The sequence below is a fragment of the Patagioenas fasciata genome, chromosome 2 (assembly GCF_037038585.1).
Source record: "Patagioenas fasciata isolate bPatFas1 chromosome 2, bPatFas1.hap1, whole genome shotgun sequence".
NCBI classification, from domain to species: domain Eukaryota; kingdom Metazoa; phylum Chordata; class Aves; order Columbiformes; family Columbidae; genus Patagioenas; species Patagioenas fasciata.
Window position 1 is genome coordinate 29,946,103 of NC_092521.1, and position 26,859 is coordinate 29,972,961.

At 36.6% G+C, this 26,859-nt stretch overlaps 1 protein-coding gene across 8 annotated transcripts in view; it reads right to left on the reverse strand.

Annotated features, from left to right (window-relative positions):
- The window catches only part of RALYL (RALY RNA binding protein like), a 384,238-nt gene that overhangs the window by 159,324 nt on the left and 198,055 nt on the right, over positions 1 to 26,859 (reverse strand). For all 8 annotated transcript variants that reach the window (XM_065832023.2, XM_065832022.2, XM_071803975.1 and 5 more), the window contains one exon: positions 22,377 to 22,655. In XM_065832023.2, the coding sequence (XP_065688095.1) occupies positions 22,377 to 22,632 (256 nt within the window). In that variant the 5' untranslated portion in view covers positions 22,633 to 22,655. The remainder of the gene's footprint in view (positions 1 to 22,376; positions 22,656 to 26,859) is intronic.

Here is a 26,859-nt window from a genome sequence, read left to right on the forward strand (position 1 = left end):
ATTCTCCAGTCCTGAATGGAAGGTGATCCTCATGTGAACAGGTTTTGTGATACAGAGATGCCTTCTATTACAAAATCTTTTTAAAGTAAGTCCATCTAATAAATGCAGAAAATAAACATTACCCATCACCAGCTCTAGCTGCACATTAAAAGATAAAATTAATTATCTAGAACAAGTAGCAAATTCTGTGTTTTTTCTAGCTGAAATGATTCACCAGTCAAACAATGGTACAAACTTCTTTGCTTTGATTCCTGTAGCTTGTGTTTCAGATAATTACTGGAATTGATTAATTTTGGTAGAAACTTTGAACTCCTCTTTACTCAGATGCAGTGGTGGCTGAGACATTCAAAATATCCAGAAAACATATTTCATTTTCTACAGTATTTGCCACCATTAAAAGAACAGCCAAAGCAATTACATTACCTGTATTATGCAGTAGAGAAGTAACTGATAGGACTTTCTAAACTGCAAGCAATAATCTTAAACAGGCTACTAAAAAATTTCAAGCACCAGAAAAATCAGTTTGCAACCTGCCCAACACTTTTTATGATTCAAGAAAAGAGCAAGCCTTGCTTACTGATAAGAATGTAATAAATCCCATCCATTGTTGTTAAAACACATCTCCTAGATTAAGGAATAGAAATATTTTTTTTCTTCTAATGTAGGTTTATAAACATAATTGCATGTAAATAACAAATAACAACAATAAACCATAATTATAGCACCTGGTGCAAAAGAAAAAAAAAAACAAACAAATGAAATTGTGTATGGTAGGCTTAAGGATAAAAGAATCCAGAGCACAATATAGAAATACTTCTTGTGCTCAGTACTTACAATAAAAAAAAGTATTTATCAGGTTTGTCTGTCCAATCCTATGCTTATTAAATGAGAAATCCTTTAAGCAAATTGAAGTTATATGAAATCAAGACATATTCTGTCGGATACATGCAAGTTTAGGTGGGTCATATTTATTCCTAGGAAAGAGCATGTGTAATGAGTCTGATGTGTGGGATGTATCAGCCCAGCCTTTTTTGTGTTTCACAGATGATTCTACCATAAAACCAAATAATTTAGTACTTTTATCATTTGGGCAGAATGTCCCTTGCAAGGTGTATGCATAAATCTGCATGTTCCCAAATATGTTGGACTTTGTGCACACATGCTGTCAGATTTTCTTCTATCACTGTCCTGACAATGTTTTGAGCTTTAAGCAGGTAGAGAAAGTAATGCAACAGCAACCTTGACGAAAGCAACCTCCACTAAGGCAATAATCTGAAGTAACCAAGTAACATCTATGATAAGAATGGAAACCAAAATAAAATCTGAGAAGATTAAGGCACTTGGACTGAATGTGACGGTAGGATACTGTGCAGCTGGTCACATTTGACAACCCAGGCAGACAGCTTTGCCTTACAGTATTTATTTATTTCTATTTAGTAACATCTCTAAGCAACGTCCAGCCTTCATTTTTTTCAAGTAACTCTAAATTTCTGTCTTCTCCTTCCTAAAATGCAATTATTCTGAAGGCACGCTTGAGCAGGGGGCTTGGACTAGATGACCTCAGAACAATTTTGTTATCCTGTGATTCTGTGGGGTACTCAGACCAAGACGTGATATTTGCATTCTGCTCTGTTGGAGCATCACTGCCATGCAGACCTCCTCTCCAGCTGAGCTCGTCAGCTGATCTTTGAAACACCCACTTCCTAAACACATGCACATCTCTTGAATCAATCATCTTGTTGCTTCAGCAAGTTCTAGCATTTGCAGGAGGATTAATTTACCTAAAAACCAGAAAATGGTGCCAAAGAAGGCCCTGGCAAGGACACAGTCTCCTCTCTTTGTGAGGAGCACGCACAGAGAGCAGAGCCACACTGTAAGATGTGTTCTTCATGAACTCTGAACCAGTTAGAACACACATTTTCGCATGGTGATTTCATTCAGGGGTGCCACATGAAATCATGCCTGCAGGTCACAGAGGTGTGCATCACCATGGGCAAGTTTAAATCTGATGTGACAGGGTAGAACAACCTTCCAAGCATAGTGGGAAATAAGTGCTTTTTGAATTCCTGCCCATTTCAGTGTCCAAAAGCAACAGTAACTCTTGAAGCAGCAGAAGTTCAGTAAAATACCAAGACTCTCAACTGTCTCTGTCATCTGAAAGCAAATGTGTCCAGTGGAGAATGAAATCTCAAGGTTATGAATTTTTAAGTGTCTTTCCTTTTTGCCCACATCAACCTTCTCTTCACTGTTAAAAGGTTAACTTCACTAACTTGCTGATCTTTCATAAGACCTTAAACCGAGGAGAAAGATTATTTAGTGGAATTTGAAAGTAATATTGAGTGCAGTAACACCAGACATTGGCCATATACTTTTTGTGGTACTCTCCTTCAGCAATATTGCCAGCCTTCATATAGAATAGAGAAGGAGGGCAGGTCCTGCTGTGAAAACAGAGAGTTTTTGGAAGAAGTTTTCATATTTTAATACAACAAGGAGTGTTTGGATGGGTCTTAGCAACATTGTGAATCCTTAACATCTCTCAGAGAGAAACGTATTCCCAAACTGAAAGGGTTTAAGTGTTGCCTATCACTATTCAGTTTTATGTCTGCTGTCCTGGATCCCCACAACTGCCTGAAACTCAGCAAGGAAGGGTGGATAACAACACTACGGAGGTGTAGTTAGTGCCGGCCAACTGTTCAATTAGCTTTTCTGAAGCATACCATTTCCAAATTAATTCTCCCCTAATTTTCATCATAGATCTGATATTTGCTATTTCATTCCCTGTTTCCAGCAATATCCTCTAGTTCTTTTTGCAGCTACCTCCCAGTGATCCATGCAGCCCCACAACTTCTTTAAGGACAGCCTTGCTTTTCTCCATTTCCCATTCTGGAAAGAAATCAAGATTTGAAATCTCTGTGCTTTTGCCACTAGTCCCCAAGTTGCATTCATATCTCTTAGCACCCCTGGCTTCCAGTTTGCCCAGTTTCTCTTTGCTCCACTCTTCTCCAGGCACAGCTGCCCATCCTCCTCAGCTCACACACCTCCCTGCCCTTCTATCCACAGACCTCTCACCTCTTCCTCACCTCCCAGGCCGCCTGAGACACTGCTTCCCTCCTGGCTTTCCTCCAGCTTCTGGAGCTTCTGGACACCAACACAGGAGGGAAAGGATCCATTTTCAGGTATGATCTGCCAGGAGCTCCCCACATTATGTCTGGTCTCTTATTGCTGCTGTTGGAAGCCTTGCTTGGTCCCCCATACAAAGTAATCATCTCAGGGAAGCTTCCAGCATCCAGCAAGGCTTCCTCTGTTTCTACCTTACAAGACAATCAATAGACAGGACTCCTCAGCTAGAAACACTTTCCTTTTTTTTTTCTTTTTTCTTTTTTCAGCCTCATTGACTGGATGTGATCCAGAAGCCTCATACTGAACAAGCCAGATTTAAAATATTATTTATAGGGAAAAATGTACTCTACAGAAATCTACACTTAAGTGAAATAAGTTTCCTGAAGGGGAATCTAAGGGGAATAAATGATCAGTTTATATTGTTGAGATTCAAGGACAGCTATGACTTCAGTTATTTTTCCCTGTTAAAATAAGAAGGACAATCACTGATTGGCTAGAGTGGGCCACACAGAGAAAAAAGGGGGAAATGGATTCTTAATACAGCTCTTAATGAATACCATCTAGTACCAAAACCATGAAATGGTATTTGATGCATCAGAAACAAAAAGTAATATTTTTTCTGAAAATGAAAACAAACAATCAATTTTCTGTGAAAGGTGCAGATTTAGCAAAATCAGTTCCTGAGCTACACAATATTGATGGAGCCAAACACCTAGATTTTCATATATACATTTCAGGTCTCTGTTTTTATGAGAGTGTGTAAGGAGTAAAGAGAGATAAAGAAGAAACAGAGTATCAAGCTAAGGCAGAAAAATGTCTGTTCTCTGGCATCCCCATCAAATTGTCTTGCTTTGAAGGTGCTGATTCAGCCTGGGGGCATAAGGACAATGCAACAGTGATAGGTAGCAGTTAATAAAAAACTTAGCTAAGCCATTTTTTTTAAAGCTTGAGTTTATAGTCACAAGGGGATCCTTGGCAGGCCTACCCTTCTTATGTCAGATCAAACACAAACAGATATAAATATTCAACATATAAATACATTGCAGGAAAAAAGTAGGTATATTCCCCCTGCAAACTTAAAATCCATAACTACTTTTTGGCAAGCACATTTTAAATTTAATGAACAAAACTGAACGATGATGTACATTTCACTTAAAGGGGCCTAGAACTGCCATACAAGTAATGGGTGACATACAGAAAGATTTAAAGTTGTTCTAGAAGCTGGGTGGAGAGGACGGACGGAAGAAAAATGTTAAATATTTCAGTCAGGTCAGTGTGCGGCTCCTCAGTGTATTGACCTTATTCAGCCAAGGGTGGCCCTGGGAATGAAGCCATAGTTTCAGTTCCCTCCGACTTCCTGCAACCATGAGCTTGACCCTTGTACTGACAGTAAAAGAAAAAGGAAAATCTTTGGAAAGCCTCACCTTTCCTGCAAACCTCGCTGAATAAGATTGATTGCCAGCTAAAATTCGTAATCTGGTCCAGGAACATTCTGATGAACACATGACACGAATTTCTGTCTTCCCTCAAGTGCAAAGAGTGTAGTTTCACATAGACTATAAATAATAATAACAATTAAAAAAACTAAACAAGGTAATTCTATAAACAGGCTGATGCAGAATAGTCAGGAATTCCTCATCTACCATTTTTCTCCAGCTATCACTTATATTCTGCATTTTGCATATGTCATTTCACCCTCTCATCATATTTTCATTCCTTATACTTAAGTAAGTGCCATTCAACCTGAACCAATGTCTAGACCATGGTTTGAATGTTTGGATCATCTGAGGCTGACTGAAGTTCTTGCTCCCAAGTGTGGCTGCAGCTGGGCCTGTGGGATGTGGGGAAAGATCAAATTAAAAAGTTACGATTCTCCTGATTTTTCTGAACATGGAGTCAATGGGCTACTCTCACAACACCTTCAGTACACAGCACTGTCAGAGACCAAACATTTGGACCAAATGTGCTTGAAACCAAAACCAAATGAATACTTGCCAATACCAGCAATGTGCAAGCATTTCTATTCAGTTCACAAAAAGGCATGGGTTAAAAGGAAAGGGGACAAAAAACGAGTGGTACTACTCTCACTGTTCTTGGACAGACAGCAGTATGGATGCTGACATTTTACTCTGCTGTCCCCAACACTTCAGGCTTTGATGAGCTACAGCAAAAGCAGAGGGCTCCTAGAACTTTCTGCTTACTGGCAAAATTACTGAGAGTCCTCTTCAGCTATGGAAAAAGAAAAGGGTATGTTTTCAGCCAGCTGTGGGGCTGGGAGAGGTGCAAAGCTGTCTGGAGGGCCCAAAATTATTGATGTGGGGCTGGGAAGCATATAATTAATTTATATTGCTATACTAAGAATGCGTAATAAATTGCTGTAGGTCTGAAGGGACACAGATTAATTAATTGGAGCTTAGGGAGAAACTCGTGCTCTTAGTACCACTGGGCAATATTTTATGCAAATATGTGTAATGTTATGCAAATTAAAAATCTACTGGGGTTTTTGTGCCATAAGATATTGGCAGAGATGTGCCTGCATTGTAAAACAAATTCCCTCTACAGCTACGGCTTGACTAGAATTGGGTGAAGAAGGTAAAAATTATGTATTTTCAAATATTATACTGCTTGTAAAATTCCATATTAAAAATATTTTTAGTAAGATGTGTACAAAACCATTTTTTCCCCACATATGCTTATATAAATGTGTATTGGGAAAAATAAATAATTGAAAAAAATACAGTAATGAAATTTTTCAAATGATTCAAAGACCTCTGTGTGTCTGAGCTCTCATCCGGCAAGATGTGCTGCTTGGGAAGAGAAATTACAGGATGCCCATGAGGGGAACAGCATTTCAGGGTAATGTGAGAGGACTGTAATTGCTACACTCTGATATAAGAGAAAGAGAAAGAATCCTGGCTGCAGCTACTAAAATAAGGATCTGAAATATGAGGGCAGTAAAATCCTAATCTTTTCTGACCTGGTGTCGGCCCAGACACACAATAAAGAACCATCAGGGATTAATCATTTGGGGAAGGAATTCGAGAAGAGTTATCGTATTCTCTGCTAAATTTTGCAAGACTTCTCTGAAGATAAAACACTCGGGAATGTGGTGGATGTATGATCGTCACTGACATACTGTGGTAATTTAAAGTAGAACATAGCTACAGAAGAAGAATGAGATCACTAATGGAAGTTTCCAGAAGCAGTGATTCTAGCAAGTACAGTGCACATTCTCCAAACAAATGTGATTGTAGCCCTTTGTTCCAGGGTTAATTTCATCCTTAAAAAAACCCACAAAACACTTAAGACATTAAGATGGTATTAAGCTAATGGCATTATTATGTTGTCTGTCTTTTTCTTCCTAAAGACAAATAACTTTATGGCTATGATGGTCAGAAAATTGGGTGCAAATCTGTCTCTGCTTGTCTGGAATGAAAAAGTAGGTTGCAATAAAATAGAAGTTATGGGCCTGATGGGGAAATCTTTTGCTTCTGTAGCAGAGAAAGCTAAACCAGCACTGATCTTATTCACAGTATTCTAATTTTCTTGCAGATTTTCTTACCAGTCTTGTTAATAAGTATCTAAATATAAAAAAGACCTTGGAACAATTTTTTTAAAAAGACATTCTGTTGTGTAGAAAGCTCAGGTCTCTAAACCCCATTCACCCCTTCATTTACTTAATTGTAAATATCACTGGGAAAAAGCTACTTATTTCTGTTGGTTAAATCAAGCCAAGCTTGTTGTTAGGTGGATATTGCTAATCTAATTTACAAAAGTGCTGATACAACAAGAACATTTGTGTAATTTCTACAGATTTGTTATTAATATGGGGCATAAATCACTAGAGACCTTAACATTGAAAGTCTTTATTTTTTTTCTTGAATTAATATACTTATGCAAAGATACTGTAGAATCTCTGTCTTTGGAGGTTTCCACAGCTGGTCCAGACATAAACTCCCAGTCTGGTTTGGTATAACAGACCACAGAACTTCCTTGAATTAATTCTGGGCTGAACTTGGACACACCCTTTATAATACTATCCAAAGCTTACTTTAGAAATTTCGATTGAAACTTGTGGTTCCTTGTGGCCTCACTGTTAAAAATATGCTCTATTTTGAGGTTTGCTTTTTCTCACTGCAGCTTCCAGGCTTCAGATTTTGTTACACCTTTCTCTTCCATGCTGAAGCGCTAATCATCAATGTGTTAGATATTATACTTGGAGTAGTCACACTTTGACTCCCTATTTTGGCATTTATTTTCTATTTTGATATCAATGTCCCTTTTTTTTCATAATTCATGAACATTTTTGTGCTATCTACAGAATTTGTCAGTCTTTCAGACTGAGTGAAAGAATGATTAAAAAACTGATTCTGTCTTGAACTGTAAAAAACACTCACACCTGCTCTATGATTACTTCCCAGTTACCAGTCTTTTGAGATTAGTTTTTAATCCATTTGGTGTGCATCACACAAATGTCATAAGACAGTTTCTTAATAATTTTTCCACTTGGAATGAATCAAGTGCTCTGCAGAAGTATGTTACATCAGTTCAACCTTACTACTATACATGGTGTTAAAAAATAAAAAAAAATGATATATATTTAATTTCTCAATCACTATTTTCAGTAAAGTCATGCTGACATTAGTAACGTTATCCCCATTATCATTCTTGATTAGTCAAGCCACATGCCAGCAATTTCACTTTTTTTTTCCTGTAATTTAAAACAGTTGTGACAGGATCATTGTTATGCAGTCTGGTTCTTTTACGATTTTAAATTATTTACATAATGTTCATTTTTTTTCTAGTGGGAGTTCTCATAACACTGGTCAAAAGGAGAGGAATGAGTATAAGGATATGGTTGAGTGGGATGGCCAAACTGCACAAGATGGTATTTGCCCCAAACTGATTCAGGTAAAGAGGAAGACAACCATTGGCCAGATTAAACAATAACTGGGGAATTACCAGGAGACTTTTGGGAAAAAAAAAAAAAAAAATTGGCTAAAGAAAAATGCAAGTCAAACACAAAGATCTGTAGTGGATGGGAGAAGATGAGAGCAGGGCAGAGGGGGAATGGGGTAACGCTTCCAAATGCAGCCCCATGCCTGAGGCCCTCTACCTGGGCCCGGCAGCACAGCCTCACCATGGGCACCCCCAGCCGCTGCCTCCAGCTGTTGTTTGCTTATGGCCAACAAGGGGGCACTGAGGGACCTGTGCCCTGGGGGCGCACAGTCCCCTCCTGTGGGCTGCCACCCACCCTTGGGGGATATGGGGGTCAGCCAGGTAACACATATCCCATAGCATGGGTGTGCTCTGTTAGGATTAATTCTAGAACAGGATTTAGAAAATTTGGAAGCATTTTATTAAAATTTTGTAAGTGCTTAGCATTGAGGTTGTTCTGTTATCGTTATGGGTCATGAATTGCAATTAATTTTTAGTCATGAACAAATCAATAAACAGCTTCAGTCCTGTTTTGGTTTAAACTGTGCAAACTGAACAATCCATATGAAAATTCCACCCTTCTGAAATTCTTATTGCAGTCCAAGACTGTAGTGAAGTTAACCTCCCCAGCCATTAGCAACTGAAAAACTCCTTGGAGAACATCCCTGATAATTTTTTTAGAAATGCTGGGATGAAAATTAATTTTCACAATTTAAACATAACTTATTTTATAGCTCTGTAATTAATTCTGGAATGGAAATCAAAGTCATCATCATTCTGTGACAGGAATGCATTTGGCAATTTCCAAATACAGGAGAAAAAACTTTATAGAGCTCTTTTGAAAGCAAAACAACCACCATCCCACATTTTTCCCAGCAATGCATTGATACCATTCTTTCCTATCCTTTCATACTTAGAGTACTCATAAATCTAATCTAATTTAATCTTTCTACATATTCTACCATTTCAGTTACCTACAGCTTTCTCTGATTGTGCATTTTTATGGTGTGTTTTTAAGCACAATTTTCATTATTGTTTATTCTTTGGCAACAATTAAAATAGTTTAATCATTCCTGATCAGATTCATATTTACCTATTTCAGTTCTTCACATAAATTGAGCTTGCTTATGTCTACTTTGAAGGTTTATAAAACCAGTCTTTATGAGCAGCAATTATACTTGGGACCATCTGTACCTAAGCAACCACTATATTTTTTTTTTTCTTTCCGTAATCAGTTCTTCTCTATCTATCAATACTGATTTCTTCTGCAACAGGTTCTGGAATCAGGAAACTGCATTTTGTAATCGCTAGATGTTTGACTTGACTGCAAATTAAGCACAAGAAGACTCAGTGAAGTATCTATTTTCTGCCTTTTTACACAGATTTGGTACCCTTCTCTTTTTTCCATTACTTTATATACTTTATTAGAAAAAAATAAAAATCCAAGTTAAATTTCTAGATTCCTGAATGTCACTAAGACATTCTCCTCTTACCCACATGCCAAGAGCATAATGGCATGTGGACTGAAGGAGGCTTTATGGAAGTGAATAAGCTGAGATCTGTATGCCATACTATGGAACTTGCTGTATTTTTTTTTCTTGCTGTTCTCATTCTGGATATATTAGGATGGATGCCAAGTAATCATTAGTAAGCACTATTCCTGTCTATGTATTTCAGAAAATGCTTACTGGATGAAAGGTTAGGTGACCAGCCTTCATTTCTGTAGACATAAAGAAATCATATTCCAAAATGAGTACAAAATATGGTAGCCATCATTTCTTTGGGATTTTCATTGTCTCAGCTCATGAATTTTATAGCTTCTTATAAATTTGAAGAACAATTTGACATTTTCTGCTAGTATAACTGAGCCAGAGGATTCCTGTGAATACTAATGAACATTTACAGAAATAAATATATTGTGTACAGTGGTGTTGCAGTTCACCATCAACGTATCTTACTACACATACACTGTATACCATCAAAATTTAAAACAAATTGCTTGGAGTACTACTGACAGTTTTTACATAGTCACTAAAAAAAGATGCTGTCTTGCTCCCAAGACCATGGTTAAATCCATTAGTAACTGCAATACAAGGCCAGGTCCTGAACCCATCTCCATGTCAGGCATTGCTTCCAAGGTAGTGTACAATTTCAGAGAGAAAAGACATGAAGTTACAACATATTATGATGCTTTACCTTTCTGCTCTTTGCACAATTCCAATTAACTGAATATGAACCATGGGGAGATAAACTTCTGTAGTTCAGCTTTTTACAAAACATTCCTGTCCAGTAGCTTCTGTGATTTAATCATATTGTCAAAAAACAAGTGAATGAATCATCTTTTTGCTTTTGTAAAATGATAGCATCTATGACACCGTTACTACAATAAAAATTGATTTCATGTGTCCTTTGTTATGCTTTGGGTAAGCAACTCAATGGGAAACTGTCAACCCTTTTTCTGTCTCTCAGTAAATTGTGACCTGAGATCCTGTGCCAGCGCTTTTGCAATACCTGGTATGACCATGCAGTCCTGCAGCTCTGTCCTCACCAGGACGATGATCCCTCAGCATGAACTGAGAGTGCTCAGAATTGCCAAAGCCCCCTCTTAGAAATGGAAGGGCACATCTGAAGCAAATAGCAAGGGAGCAAGAGCTGTTGATTGAATAGATACTTAATAGGGTAAGAAAGTAGATTTTTCTGGAAGTGGTAAATAAAAACTGGAAATGGAGGGATTTATTGAATGACTCAAAACATGATTTCGAGTTGAGTGACTGTATGACGGTGAGCAAAACGATGATACCAGTGTAAGGAACAAAAAAGTTATTCTTCATAAGTATGGCAAATGTTCATAAAAATCAAGGATGTCAGGATGAAAAGGAAAGGAAAAAGTGATATAATGGGACCATTTTGTCCATTAATTAGCTTTGTTGCTATTAATGCATTTCTGTTCTACTGTTGGTAGAAAAAAAAAGAGTAGGATTTTGTGGGGAAGCTGATATTGTTATTTTTCACTACGGTCAATACATTCCTTATGAAAATACACGCTCATGTACAAGGACTTTATCTAGGATAAATTTATTTTCAAATTCCAGCTAATTAGATTGAAATTGCTACTTCATTTTGCACAACACAAGACCAAAGAAAAAAACCGTAGCTACTTTGATTAGTTACATCTAAAATATCCAACTTTTTTCTGCCTTTTCTTCCTTATCTGCCTGTGGATTTAAATACATCAAACCCAAAATTTAAGACTAGGAAACAAATAAAGCAGCAGTAAGTGCCAATTAACAGAAGATAAAGACCTTTAAAGTGAGGCTGTAAAAAATCATGACTGCTTTTCCAGCTGCTGCAATGCTAGTCTGAGTGTTGATTTTATCTTGCTGTAATTTGATTGTTTTCATTTAACTTTCCTCTAATAATTTTGAACAGAACCTGATCAAGAAACAAAACAAACCTTCAAAAAGCAAAAAAACTGGAACAACCACCATCCTCTTAGCCTCACAACTAGCCTGTTTTCCAAAAAAGTGGTGGCACAGAAGTCTGGGAAACCCAATGCGCTTTCTATGAGCAGAAGAATGGAGGAGTAGGTACATTTATACAGTCCTAAAATTACGTTCTGCCCTTCAAAGGCAACCAAGAGGCTGATGTGACCTCCCAGTGAAAATGAGTTTGACACCCCTGGTTTAGTGGATGGGTGAAGAAGGGGCGTAAGTGCTCTTGACTTCAGCAAACTCTTTGACATGATCTCCCATAGCATTCTTGCAGTCAAAGATTGTGGGGGATACAGACTGCACGGGTGTCTTATAAAGTGGCTGAAAAACAATTTGGACTGTCATTGCCTTGAGTCAGCCCCGCTTTGAGCAGGGAGTTGGACTGGATGAGCTTTAGAGTTCCCTTCCAACCTAAACTATTCTATAATTCCACAATTCTAGGATATTATTGAACGAAGGGATAAAGCTTATCTGAAGAAATCATTTAAAAAGGAAATATTTTTAATTGTCTCTTCAAATTTCAAGATGTTGAATTATCACAGTGTACAGCTGAGAAGTGAATCGCGTCCTGAAACGGCTTCTGATTTTGCCAGTCACGGGTTTTCCTGTCATTTAGTATCTATCTGTTTCTTATCTACTGTTTGTTTCATACTTGTTATTTTCAGTCAAATTTTGTGTTCCTCGCCTGAAAGACTAATTAAACAGACATAGATTTCACAAACTGAGCAGTGACCTTGAGTCCAGAAACTTAAGACAGGAGAACTAGAAAACATCATACACTTCCCAAATTACTTTCAAGACTTGAAAGTTACCATCACATTCATTTCAAAATCATTAAATTCTTTTCCTCTGTCTTTCATATTTATATGAAGGACCAGGAGCACACTGAAAGAAAGCACAAGGGACTTAAAATCTGACATTTAACTGCAAACAGTATGAGAGATGGCACAGATGTCTACAACAAATTACCACAGCAGTGAATTGTCAATTATCTCTTTTCAATGAGATTTTAACAACTCTTAGGAATGACTGTAATCATAACAAAAGCATTTGGATAACATCAAACCAGTGAACACTTCCATACTTCCATCAGGGAGAAGACTAAATAAACAAGCAACAGAAGTAGACTAAAAAAAAAAAGTATTAAAATACAGAAATGGACACAAACAAAAATTAAGTAGTTTAAATTTTTAAGCACACCATCTCACTACCTCAGAATAAAAGAAAAAGAAAAGAGATCTTACTCATGGTAGCAGATACATTAAAGCAAATTCTGTCCAGCTTTCACAGATATATAAAATAAAACGTGTCCTTTTTATTTTTTTTTTGAAGTGCAATAAAAGATGTTCAACAAAGTGGGGCATAAAGGAAATTAAGTGTCATCAGGCTGATGAAAAAACATGAAGGAGGATAACTTCATCGGTAGCTGGGAGACAAGTTCTAGGTACCTCTAGTGTGGATTTGTTGTGGATATGATTGTACTTCTTTTTGGAATAAACTAGTATATGTTCTCAGCTTTCTACTGTCTGGTTGTTATCACCTGGTGGGAGAAAGCTCAGGGCTCAATATATCTAAGCTTACATATATGTCAAATAAGAAATTCCAGGCTGGGTTTGAAAAAGATCAGTGTCTTCTCACAAATACCTTAAAATTTTGTAAGCAGTAAGACGTTTTATGCAAGATACAGGGGGACTTCACGCAACTCAGAATAGAAGTGGAAATATCCAGCTTTATATTTAAAAACAGACTAATCCTTTCAGTAGGCCTTTTGAAAATGACAAGTCTTGCCATGAAAAAAAATGTTCTCATTCAGCTGCCATGAATTTTCTAGATGAGAGTAAAGTCAGTCACTTATATAGTTACAAGAATCAAGAACACAAGCAGTGTTCAGTTCTGGGTCACTAAAATACCTAGAAAATGACTTCTGTTCCAAACTCTATTAGTGTGGCAGAGCTCAGTAATACAAAATTTTCTTTTGCGGGAGGGGGGAACAGTAATATAGAATTTGAGTACCTCATTTGTCAAATCTCTCTTTTTCTACCTGTGAATTTCAGTTTGTATGTATGAAGTGATGAAAAATAAATTAGTTATTATAAGGTGTCAGTATTATTTTTTCCCCCATATACAGGATATACACAGTTTTGCTGATGAAATTGTCTATCCTTGAAAGAACTGTAGGATTAAGTGTGAAACCTGAGGTAGGGCCTTGATGAGAAAGAAACAGATTTCCTCCACTGTATTTTCCTTAGGTGTGAAGTGAAAGTAGGCTCAAGACATGAAATCAAATCCAAAATAATAAATATGCCTTTACAAGCATTTCTCAGTTAAGCTACATTAAAAGAAAAAAAAGAACATTTGCATGTTAGCTGACCTTGCTGTTATGAAGGAAAAGAAAGAGAGGAAGAGTGACCCTAAAAGAGCTAAAGAGCTGAGAATATGATCGAGTGAAAGATTTTTGTCTTCTACATCAGTATTCTGGCAGGAAGAATATTTGCTATACTTTCTTCTCCAAACAGCTGAGTGGTGTCTTGGGAGGGAGAGCTGTTTCATGGGTTTAACAGTCATACTCCAAAAGACAAACAGCAGGGCTGGGATTTGCCTGGATTATGCAATACACTAAAATATCATTAGTCTGTCTTGTTATCCATTTAGTGATGAATGGTAATGGTAAAAACCTGCCATACTTCCAATTACAGATTAGAAATATAAATATTGGCAAGCCACATTTAGATGAGAAACCATCTGACCTGTACACTTTCAGTACACCCTGGAGCTGATATGAATTTCTCCATGTCTTTTGGAATCAGGTCAGCAAGTGAAATGTTTTCACATGAGAATGAGAAAGTATAGAGATATGGCAGGCACACACACATATCCAAATGACATTATGTTAGCAGCACAACTCCAGCAGTAAATGATGAGATAGTGATGAAAGTATTGTCAGATGATCAAGAAGAAAATATCAGACTCAGTCCAGATAAGATTCTGTTTGAAGTGAAAGAAGCCAAATGCACAAAAGACAGTCTATCAAATTGAATCAAGCTAGATCAAGCAAAGAAGTGAAGCTGTAGGCAACATGAGACCTCCTACAACAACAAAACCTGAAGATAATTCTTCTTTTTATACAGTACATCCCACATAAGACACTGAGACAAATGTTATGAGAGAACCTATCATGACAGTGGTTTAATCACTGTGTGATTCTTTGACAGTTCAGAATGAAACATTATAGAATAGCTATACAAATTTTAATGATCCCAGCAGCCAGTGATCAAAACAAGTATATTTAAGACAAGGTACAGGTTTTTGTCTACAACAAAATAAAATAGTTTTTGTAACTTCTTCTAGAGCTGCAACAGAAACAGAGCATAGTTTTGTTCACATCAGGAAAGTACTGGATATTGTTTGCTAAAAAATAATCTAATCACCATACACATGGAGTAAAGGCTGAAGTACTAGGAACTTCGAAGTAACATTGTCTAAAGATTTTGAAAAGTACATACAAAATTACAGTGGATATATCAGACCTATGAACATGTAAATATTTGTTGCAAGCAGATTTGAGGGACTTAAATGTAGTGTGAAACCCCAGGATGAAATAATGAAAAATGTAGCATTTAATGCAGATGAAACTCTATGCCATACACAGACATCAAGCAGCAGAGAAGGACACAGAAAGATTCCATAATAACACCTTGTCAATGATTTTAAAGATGAGCTGGCTGTGAAGAAGACTAAGTGAATCATAGTATGCATCTGTATACAGCCTTGAAGGAAAGCTTTTCTTACAATAACACTTGCCAATGGCAAGCAATCAGGTCATTATTCTCAGCATTACAATGGAAGAAATACTAAACATTTGCACGAGCTGACATGAGATTCTCAGAGTACAAAACCTTTTGCCAAGCACAACTTTGCAAATTTTAGTTTATCATAGTTTAGGAATATATGAAGAATTTCACAGGAGGAGACCCCAAGGAATAAAAAGTAAAGCTTTGCTTTCATGAGTTCACCTCATAGATAAACTATTTCCTTAATATACACCTGATACTTTTCTGAACATGAAAGTGTTTAAGTTCTTCCAGAAGTCCAATCAAAATTGTAGTCTTATTTTTCATGAGTTAGAATGATGAAGTCCCACTAAGAGGGAAACAGAACATTTTGTAAGATTATTCAGTCATTCTTATTCTAGATATTCTCAATCTTATTGAATAGCTCATTCCATTGAAATATGGATTTTTGTGACATGATGAAACTTTCAGCTTGCTCCTCTAGAACCAACATACATCAATTGTGCAATGGTGTCCTGCCGTCAGTGGAAGCGTGATGATTGTTAAAAATAACCCTTCCTTCCTTTATATGGGTTTCTTTATATGCATGGATAGTACCTGAAATGGTTCATGTCAACATGACTGTAGGATGAGAAAATGCTGATTAAAAATCTCCACAACACACAGGACTATGGAGTGACAAAAAGAGTTAATCACCTTTTTGTGTTCAAGAGCCTAAGGAAAGACGATTGTGTTTTACTGCTGCAGCAGAGTCTGCTGCAATGGCTATAGACTGTAGGCACAATGAACCTTACTGATGCAACAACAGAAGGTATAAACATGTTGGGAGATACCAAAATACAAAATGGAAATGGACATCTGGAAATTATCTATTATCAGAAGAATCCCATGATTGTATTGAAGATCCTCTACAGTGAGACCTGACACTCGTGTCTGCCATTACACAGGCCGCACCAAGACCACAAGCACATGGATAGGCATCAAGCTGGAGACCTATGTGGTAGATTTAGACAGGTTTTCTGTTCCTGCATGCAGGACTAGGCTGAGACAGGATTACATTGGTTCCCAAATATAGGAACAGATTGAAATAGGATTAAAGAGTCAGTTCTAGCAGGTAAAATTTAACAACCTCTGAACTATGCTGTAAAAGGTTAATTAATAATTTTTCAGAAGTTCTGTATTATGTTGTTCATGTCTGAGGGCTGGACAGTCAGGACATTGACTAAGATGTGATTTAGCGAGGAAGACTTTAATAATGACAGCACAAATTGATATTCCTAGTTTCACTCTAGGTTCCTGAGATAATTAAGCCATTATTTTTATCATGACTACATATATATGATTCTTGTGAGTTTTGTTTGTTTGCTTTTGTAAGACGGACAGTTAGTATTTAAATGTGTTCTTTATCACTACTCTATGTTACGTTCAACATAAAAAATATTGGATCAAATAAACTTGGCCCTGTCATTGTCAGCTATTTTACAATAGCAATTGATCTCATTTGAGAAAGCATTTAGCAAATAGTTAAATGAGTTCAGTAAATTTAAAAGTAATCTCCACAATAAGCCAACATTTATGGCATCTCACATATTTCATAGGATTGTGGATAGCTTTATGGATAATTTCCACTGATTCAACTATTTGTTTATTAAACATCTTTTTGGTTTAAACTTACATGATAATGGTAATTCCTTTTTCAGTATTTCACATTTGTGTTTTTGCTTAAACACTCTTCAGAAAAAAGTGGATTATTACACCAGAAGAATACAAAATTCTTTGAGGTACAACGTTTAAGTGTCAAAAACCATTACATGCTACTGAATGAAGGCTGATAGCAGAGTTAAAACCCAATCACTAATTTAATTTTGAATTTCTTTTCTTAGTGTACCATTGGTTTAAAGAAATCTCAGTCATCAAGGAAATTTGTATAGATGTGTTATTTTTCAACCTAAAGTGCATTTTTCACAAACGACCTCACTAAAGAAGCTAAGTATTTATTCTTTTGAAATACAAACATTCATGACCTAATTACCATTTTCTGATTTTCATGTTGAGGTGAAAAATTTATTCACTCTGAAAGTCCTTTTTCTGGAAATATGGAGTTAAGTCTCTCAGTGTTGCTAGACATCATAAATATAAACCAGAGAAGATCAGTTTTGAGTAGAAGCAAGGGAAACAAAAGTAGAAACAGTCCTGTTGTCACATCAATTCAATTTATAACAAAGGTATACGCTGAGGCTCTCTAAAGGCTCTCTTTGTTACCTGCTGTTGTCCTTTGATGTTTTCTACTGGGCAGTCATCACTTAGAAAACCTCTGCAGGGCTTCTGTGCTTCTCAGAAGGATGTACAATAGAATATGTCACCCAAAATAATTATCTGCAACCATCGTCTTACCTTAGGCTGCATGTCAGTATGCACCCACTTGGTACTCTGAAACTGCATCTAATCTAGACCTGAAGGCAGATATAAGTGAATAATATTTACAGCAACAAAACAGGACTGAAGCTACAGTGGAACTAATTTATTAGTTAAAAAGGGAATCAATTGAAGAACTAACACGTATTTCATACTCTTGGTACTATATTCTTTTTGCTTTTTCTCAGCATCCAAGAATGAAATTCCATGATGCCTTAAAGAAAGCAACAGAAGACACCGAATTACAAGCTTTGCAGCATTTAACTTGCTTTCTCAAAGTGCCAGTGAGGTGGCTCGATTCCTATTCTGGTGCAAATAAAAACATATTCTGAGGTTAAAGGAATTATGTTTTTTCAAAAATATGAGTGAAAGAGGAAAAAAAAATAGGTTAAATAATTATAATATATAAGGCTATGAAATATAAACCAAGCAAATCAAAGAGACATTATGATGTAGAAGTTGCTATGGTAGCTATATCACAATTTTAGATGGAAGCTGTTACATACATTTGCCAAATATATAAGGTAAACAGGAACATATAATATAAAGTTAAATGCCTTTTACATGGTATTTGGTTTCACAGAATTCATATGTGTTGGAATGGACAAAAAAGTTAAATAACATTGCTGCAACCCTTGTGAAGAATTAGAAAGACAGGAGAAAACATCAGGTGAAGAAATGCATTCTCCATCAGGTACTCAAAAGTTTCATTATTGCTACAGCTCAGTCCTCAGCCCACAGCTGTGATGAAGGACTTGTGCCATTTGCTATGGAGCAAAAAGGTATCTTCTCCCTCTCACTGCAGAGGGGTGGCATCACTCTTGGTAAAGCTCACTGGCAAATTCGGTATTTTCTCAAAATAATTCCTATTCACTCTACCTTTTTGCCTTATGCGGCAAGGAGTTGAATACGGGGAAATGTTTTGTAACTTGTACGTGTGTTTAAATGGACAAAAAACTTTTGAGCTGGTACAGCAGAGGGCATTGTGTGGTTGTGTTCCCATAACTCGGAACATGTGGTTTTGCCATAGACCAGCTTGAACATTTTCTTGGCTCCAGCCTGAAGCAATTCACAAAATAATCACTGTGAAGCAGACTCCTGTGCCCAATACTGACCTGGCCCTACTCTGCTGTGGGCATGGAAAACATGCTGTTCCCAAGAAGGTATAATATAATTTCAAGAAACCACACCAAACTTCACAATAATACCAATACATTTCTTAAGTATGGTTCCTTGTGTTCCTTTATAATTTCTTCCCCACAGCTTTTCAGAGTATGTTGCACTTCATGGAACAGAAAACTTGGAAGTAACCACACAGCTCATGAAATCCACTTCCCTGAGGTTACAATATCCACAGCATGGACATTACACATCACTGGCCACCAAACACATGAGTAGGAGCTTAAGAGTTGTCCAAGGAGGCTGGCAGACCCACAGTATAATGACCCACAGGAAGCTGGCAAGACTGAGGGCACTACCGACACTTTAGATTTGTACTTCTCAGGAATTCGTTAAACATAATGCCTTGTTGTATACTTATGGAGCCTAACACTCTGGGATTCCACCTCAAAAGAAACACTTAGGACTCTAATGCACACCGTTAATACAATTCCATTGATGACAACTGGATGAGAATTGAAGCAGTATCTTCAGTGAATTGGGCAGCACTCTGTAGAGCTATGGGAATTTACAAGTTCAGCTTTTAATTTCAGTTACATACATGTGAACAGTTTCTGATTCACAGGTGAAGCTGCTGTAGAGGATATCATAATTTTTAATGACAGGACTCCATAGAAGACAAGAGCTAACATTAATGGTTAGTTTGCCAAAGCTGAAGGAACTAATGAAAGAACTATGAAAGAACTAATGTAGATTAATAATGCGGTCTAAATTAAATTATTCCTTCCTTTGTGAGGTACTTAGTACTAGAGCATATAGTAGCATCAGGCATATACTACAGGATAATCTTTTTGAAATATTCCTTTGTTCAAACAGCTTTCCACAACTGGCTACCATCCAGCTCTCGTTACATTACTAATAAATTCTAATTCCATTTAGAAGAAAAATCAGCTATGCTAATCAAGTTTATTTGTACATCTCTAAAAGCTTTTTCTTGTCCCCTTTCCATTCCTTGACTGGTGATACAAAATCACGTGTGTTCTGTTTATTTCACAATTCAAAGCTCTCAGGACAGAGTAGTTTCACAGTAATGAGTCTACCTGTTATTTCCTTCCATTCGAATGTACAATTCGCACATAAGTTATTCTTCTGGGTCATTCATTATTTTGAGGTGACAGTTAATGTCTACGGTTAATAAAAAGAGTTCATAGAAACAGTTTTTGTAACAAAAAGTACCACTTTTACAAAGTCATTCCCTTTGTCAAACAGTACCAATGACAAGTCTATTTCATATACAGAAAGAATAAATGAGGTATGGAACAGCTAAAAGAAAATTTCACTCTGCTTATTCCTTATCTTCTGGGATGCAAGAAGATTTGGCAGAACAATCAAAGTATTTTAAGATTATGGAGTTAAAACCTAGTATTGAATAAACTTCCTGTTATTATTAAAAGATTTGAATAAACCAAGTAATTGTTGGTCCTTTAATTTCTTTTACAACAACTTCCCTTACCTTCCATGCAAAGTACAAAAGTACTGAGTAGAGCAAGGGCATCTCCAAAGCACTTGGCATATTACAGATGCCACAAGAAATACTAAAAGAGACACGCAACAGTAGTCATAGTAATAACAGATCTATTGCCTTAGGAAAACACAGTTTAAAAAATCTGGTCAGACCAGTGTGCAAGGAGCTGTAAATAATGCACTGATGGCATCACACGGCCTATTGCTCAGAGACCACCGCTCCAGGAAACATCTTATAATAATGCCATCCCACAGACTGACTTTGCTGCCTTGCTTTTATCACTTGAGTTCTTTTTTTTCACTCATGTATGTAACTTTTCCTAAAAAAAAACTGCAATCTTCCCAAAAAAGTAATTGGATTTCTTTAATCTGTTTTTCTTTTGAATCCAAAATACAGGGGTTATATCTCGGTTTCAGCTGAGATAGAGTTAATTTTCTTCCTAATAGCTGTTATAGTGCTGTGTTTTGGATTTAGTATGAGAAGCATGTTGATTATATAGTGATATTTTGGTTGTTGCTAAGCAATGCTTTTACCAAGTCAAGGACTTTTCAGTGAGGAGGCCAGAGATGCACAAGAAGCTGGGAGGGGGCACAGCCAGGACAGCTGACCCAAACTGGCCAAGCAGGTATTCCATACCATCTGATGTCATGTTCAGTCTATAAACTAGGGAAAAGTTGGCTGGGTAATCACTGCTTGGGAACTGGCTTGGTATCAGTTGACAGGTAGTGAGCAATTGCATTGTGCACCACTTGTTTTTTATTATTATTATTATTATTATTATTATTATTATTATTATTATTATTATTATTATTATTATTCCTTTCTGTTCTATTAAATTGTCTTTATCTTAACCCACAAGGCTTAACTTCTTTTTTTCTGATGCTCTCCCCCAACCCACTGAGTAGGGGAGTGAGCAAATTGGCTGTCTGTGGTGTTCAGCTGCCTGCCATGTTATAAAACTTAAACTTAATGTTGAGCAACTGTGACAAAACAACAACCCATCTAACACAAATACTTCAATTTCTATGAATAATCAGAAAAACAGATATCCACAGCCTGAGAAACTGAAAATGAGTAAGCCATATCCATTTTTTGTGACCTGTTACAGCCAAAGCATCAGCTACCCTTCACCTTTTCCTGACATAACCATTACACACATGGGCTTGGATCTGAGCAATACAGTTCGGAGGTCTAGTGAAAGATCTCTGGCTCCTACCAAACATCTTGCTCTACTATCTATCATTACTACATATATATGACCGATGGGATTAGTACTGTACTCCAGATGATTTTATCATTGACAGACTCCATATCTAATTGCAAATAGCTTTCAGAAGTAACACAATAAGAAACAACCAGATTCATGACAAAGCACTAGAAAACAAAAATGTTACACTTTCTTTTTAATTTGACGTTCAGATGAACAATGTCTGCAACACTATGTGGGAATGACTTCACCCTAAGTTTTTAGTTATAAACTTCTCTAAATGAATAACAGCATTACAGTTTGATTTGGTAGAATTTCAAGCACTAACAAAACTCCTTCTTCTGCTACTGTACAAAATCTAACACACAGTTAGGCTGGATGTTATTTTAGATTAATTGAATGCAAGATAACAGCATCTATTAGATCAGTCTCGTATTATATTAAATATACCAAATAGAGTCTAAGAGAAGATATTCATATTTTCCTCACATAAGTTATCATATTCACTACAATGGGATTACGTAGAGAAGTATAAAGTAGTCAGAAGTAATGTATTTAATAAAACAGCATTTTATAGCAGAAAACATTTTGTAATATATAAGTAGCATCTCGTACTTTGAAAATTCTGCCAGACCCAACATCATGGAAATAGACTTAGATGGAACAATGGCAAAACAAACTTACTAGCCCCCAAGGTACCACCAGCAGATGATATTTCAAATAGAAAGGAAAGAGAAAACAATATTTCAGTGGTATGAACAAGCCCTTACCTAGTGGCTGCCCTGCGATGATCCTGGCATTCTCTCCTGCCACTGCAGCCCTGGCGTGCCTCTCGCTCATGTACTGTACAAACGCATAACCTTTGTGCACTGAGCAACCAACTATTTTCCCATACTTTGCAAAGATCGCTTCGATATCGCCTTTTTTGACAATGGCTGTGTTCAGATTGCCGATGAAGACTCTTGAGTTGATGGACTTTGGGTCGTTCTTATTGGTGACATTGCTGGTCTGTGTTTTGCCGGTCATGGTTGGATCCCTTGGCTTCAACCCTTAAATAAAGAACAAAGAGAACTATGTTTCAAAGCATTCAGTTACCCCTCACTATGGATGATTTTTCCAGCAATAATTCACTTTTCATTTTTCACTTAGGGTGAATCTAGACTCAGAAGAACTATACTTTCTTGAAATGGTTAGCAATAAAACCAAGGTAGCACGTTTTAAAATACTGTTCATAAGTCATATTAAAACTTCTTATTTTTATAGATCCAAAATATAACAATATATCTCTTAATATAATGCTGTGATAGTGGAGCTTTACTGTAATCATACGTGGATTTCTGCTTAGAAATTCAGTATTGACTTTTTAAGTACCTAACCATCTAGAAATAGCAAAGCAAGAGGATGAATCATTATCTTATGCCAAAGAAATGAACATTCAAGGCCATGTAGAGAACAAACTCTAACAATGAAAGACAACTCTGCTTTTGTTTGGTAAGTGTCAGCCAGGGCACGTTTCTCAGCAGTTAAACTTCATTGACCATTGTGAGGAGTGCAGAGCAAATAACATACAGTTCTTTACTGAAATCAATATGTTTCTATCAGAACAATTTTTCCTGTTAATTCGGTACAAAAAAGAAAAGAGAAAAGACAGAGGAAGCACAAGTGGCTTGTATTCCTAGAATTAAAAAGTATGAAAACAATCTTCCTTAATTATAGGAACACAGATTTGCTTGCTGCTGTGCTCTTTCCTCTGAGGTCACAAGTATAAATGCATCCTAGCATATCTCAAATGGAAATATCCACGTTATTCCTGGGAAAGACTTAGCAAAAGAAAAAACCCAACATTTTGTGGTCATCTAGCCTCCCACTTACAAAGTGCACCTGATTTTGTTAGCATGTATGCAAATTACACCTGCCAACAGCTCCCTCCATTTACATTGATTTGCTTAGATGGAGGTGAAGTGAAAAGAAATTGTCCCATGAGGCTGCTGGGTTTTCTATATCTATATTAGACAACAGAAGAACATGCATACCTCTAAGTAGTGAAAACTTATTTTGTAAGAAGCAGGTCATCTAGACAGCAGTCAAATACAGGCTGTCTCTTACAGCTAAGAATTATTAGACTATTTTTTAACCTGTTCATACTTTTGATCATATCACAGTAACAGCTCAGGCAAGAAGAGAATCCAGTTAAATACTGCTCACAGTTAAAGCTCGGTTCATTTCTTAAGATGAAAAGGAACAATGACCTCTATTCTGGACACCCAAAGCTTGACACTAACTACCAGAAGTTTCATATTTTCAATCAAAAGCTACCATATATTAAGCTAGACTAACAAAAAAGAAACCATTGTTACTGAACTCTGCACAGCTCGTGGTGAATAAAAAGGCCACAGCTGCAGCCATCCACATTTTGACCATCTCCATCATGCAGGATCCAAACCCCACCCTCCAGGTAAGAACCCACAATGGAGACATGTGGCGAGTCCTCCCGAGTCCTGGCTTTAGTAAAAGTCCTCTGCTTTAGTAAAAGAATGCATGCAGTGGAGCTATCAGTGAAACAGCTTTCATTTGCTTAACAACATAATATGACAGATTCATACTATGATGCTTAGAGAAAACACTGTAGAAAAGAAAATACATGTTTTCTTGTAAGTTTATCAATTTTAACTACATTCTGGAAACACAAGATATTGTACACATGTGCAATTTTCATTATACAAAACCAGGAGAATTGCCTTGACCAAAAGCCTCAGAGTTTTATTATATAACAGGCTCAATACTGCGTATTTCTAGATTTCTGTGGAGACAATGTATGTTGAAGTAATGTCTATATGTAGTTAACTTGAACATTGCCAACAGTCATAATAGTACACTTGGTACCGTAACAGTTTGAAGACAAACCTCCTACAAAACATAAATGTAATGCACATTGAGCTCCATGTTGGCATAAAGCAGACTGCTGAAATTATCTGAGAACTAGCAAGTTCAAATCCATATTAGATATATCTGTATTTACAAAGGAGTCAAAGTGACAATAGCATAGCCTTGTTATTATAGCTTAATTGACGAGGTAACATGGCAGAGTAGCTAGACATAAAGAGAAAAGTTAATATAGTCAGGCAGCTGGTGAACAGGGAACTGCCAGTATCCCCTGTGGTGCCAAAATGCACACAACTTCAGTGTGCAAATACCACTTCCATTGGGAAGACTTAACATGGGCAATATTGTGTTCATTTTTGTGAAGATCCAGTAGAAAATCTATATCTGTCCTTATATAATTCTTAGCATGTTTTTAATGCTGTCTGTGTATATTTATCAGCTGTGTAACAGAACTGATTTTACTAAACTCACAATGTTTCAAAGACCACTGTTCTAGAAAGCAGGAGACTTAGTGAGTAGACCTGTCTCTTCCACTATACTGCTGTATGACTCCCAGTAATAAGACACTTTTTTGTTCCTCTGTGTCCACTTTTAGACTTCAGGCTTTTTTTTTTTTGACTAAAAGCTGTCTCTTAGTGTATTTTTATATAGCTTCGAACACAATGATGAGATCTCAGCTGGTATTTTCAGGCACAACCAACATACTAATAATAAAAATGACAATGGGACAAATTCTACAGAAAATTTTCTGCCAGAAAAGACTTGCATGAAAACCGTACATAAAAAAAACTCTTTAATTATTACCATCACAACTGTTTTCAAAATACCAGAGTACTACACTCTGTATTTCCTCTATTCTTCAACCATTTAACATGGTATTTAGTGAAATATTCATTTTTTATTTCATAAAAATTATTTTTAACCCAGTTTTGCTACACACTAATTTAAATAGACTTTGAATAGGACATTGAATGTTTTTCTCTTGTAGTTGTTCTTTGCAATGCAAATTTATGATATTCTTATAACACAAAGAAAAGTAGTTGCCTGGTGGGTTTTCTCATATTCAAATGAGCAGTCAGGAAAACGTGTTGCAGAAATTCAAAGAGTGAGAATAATATTAACATGTGAATAATTGAGATTTGATTGCCTTGCTAGTCAATGTACAATACTATTGTGAATATTTCATAAAAATCAAAGAACTTTATTGCAATGAGAAAGAACTTATGGTAACTTTTAGACCTCACAATTTGCATCTGTGAATACGGAATTATACCCATCTTCTCTGATCTATCAGCAATATCACAAACACTGTAACTCGTACAACCCCAGAAATAAATGAAATAGTGAGAGAAACATATCTAAAATTATCTAATTTCCTTGCAGCCTTTAATACGGTATCTTCTTAATTTCCTATTATTGCAGTGACCATTTTTGGTAATAAATATCCTCTGTATGCCAAACATATATTTTAAGAAACGCTTTATGAATAGCATCTAGCTGTCAATACACTTCATTACATTTATTTGTTCAATACACCTAATTATAGACAGCATTGTTTTATGCTGTAGTTGATTTAATTATTCTACCCAGAAAGGACTAACTAGCTTAAGTTGTGGTATACTTGAGCATGAAAGTCATAAATGAGACCTTTTCCATTATTACACAAATTTCTGGTTCTAATAGCAAAGTTTGCAAACTTGTTTTAAACATTGCAATTTCTAATGTGTTAAACAGGACTAAAAATGTAAATGATTGAAATGAGATTCCTATTGTCCAGCACACACACGGTATAAGTCTAAACCAGTCAATTTGAAGTGCTGAAGAGGGCCCAGATTTTAAGCCCTGGCTTCCTTCATTTTTCCAGCATTTTCTGACATAGTTCAGTTAAGCACCAGCACCACAACACATTGCTCTGTGGATATGAAACTCATTTTCAGTCCCTAAGATGAATGTTTGAACCCACATCTCCCATTTCATATGAGATGTTCCTCCTAGAGCTCGGTGGCTAACAAAAGAAGAGTGAAGACAATAACACCTTTTAGAGTTGGGCTTTGTCCCAGTAGAGGGAAGAGCACAGGACCTGAAGCAAAGGGAAAGGGAGCAAGTTGTCCAATTGTACATCCCAGTAACTCCCAGGTATTTCTTTGGGGGATGAGGACAGGGTACCATGACCGTCTCATTGGACCTCTGCTCCAAATGCTGCATATGCATTTTAGCAAAATGCAAAATTTGTCTTGGAAGAGATAGCATTTTTGGTCAAACTACAAAACAATTTGGGACACACAGAGACTTGAGGACCTAAGGCAATTAAAGGGATTTTGAGAGTGATTCACTTCAGCATCTTCCTAGTTGTACAACTATTTCTTATCT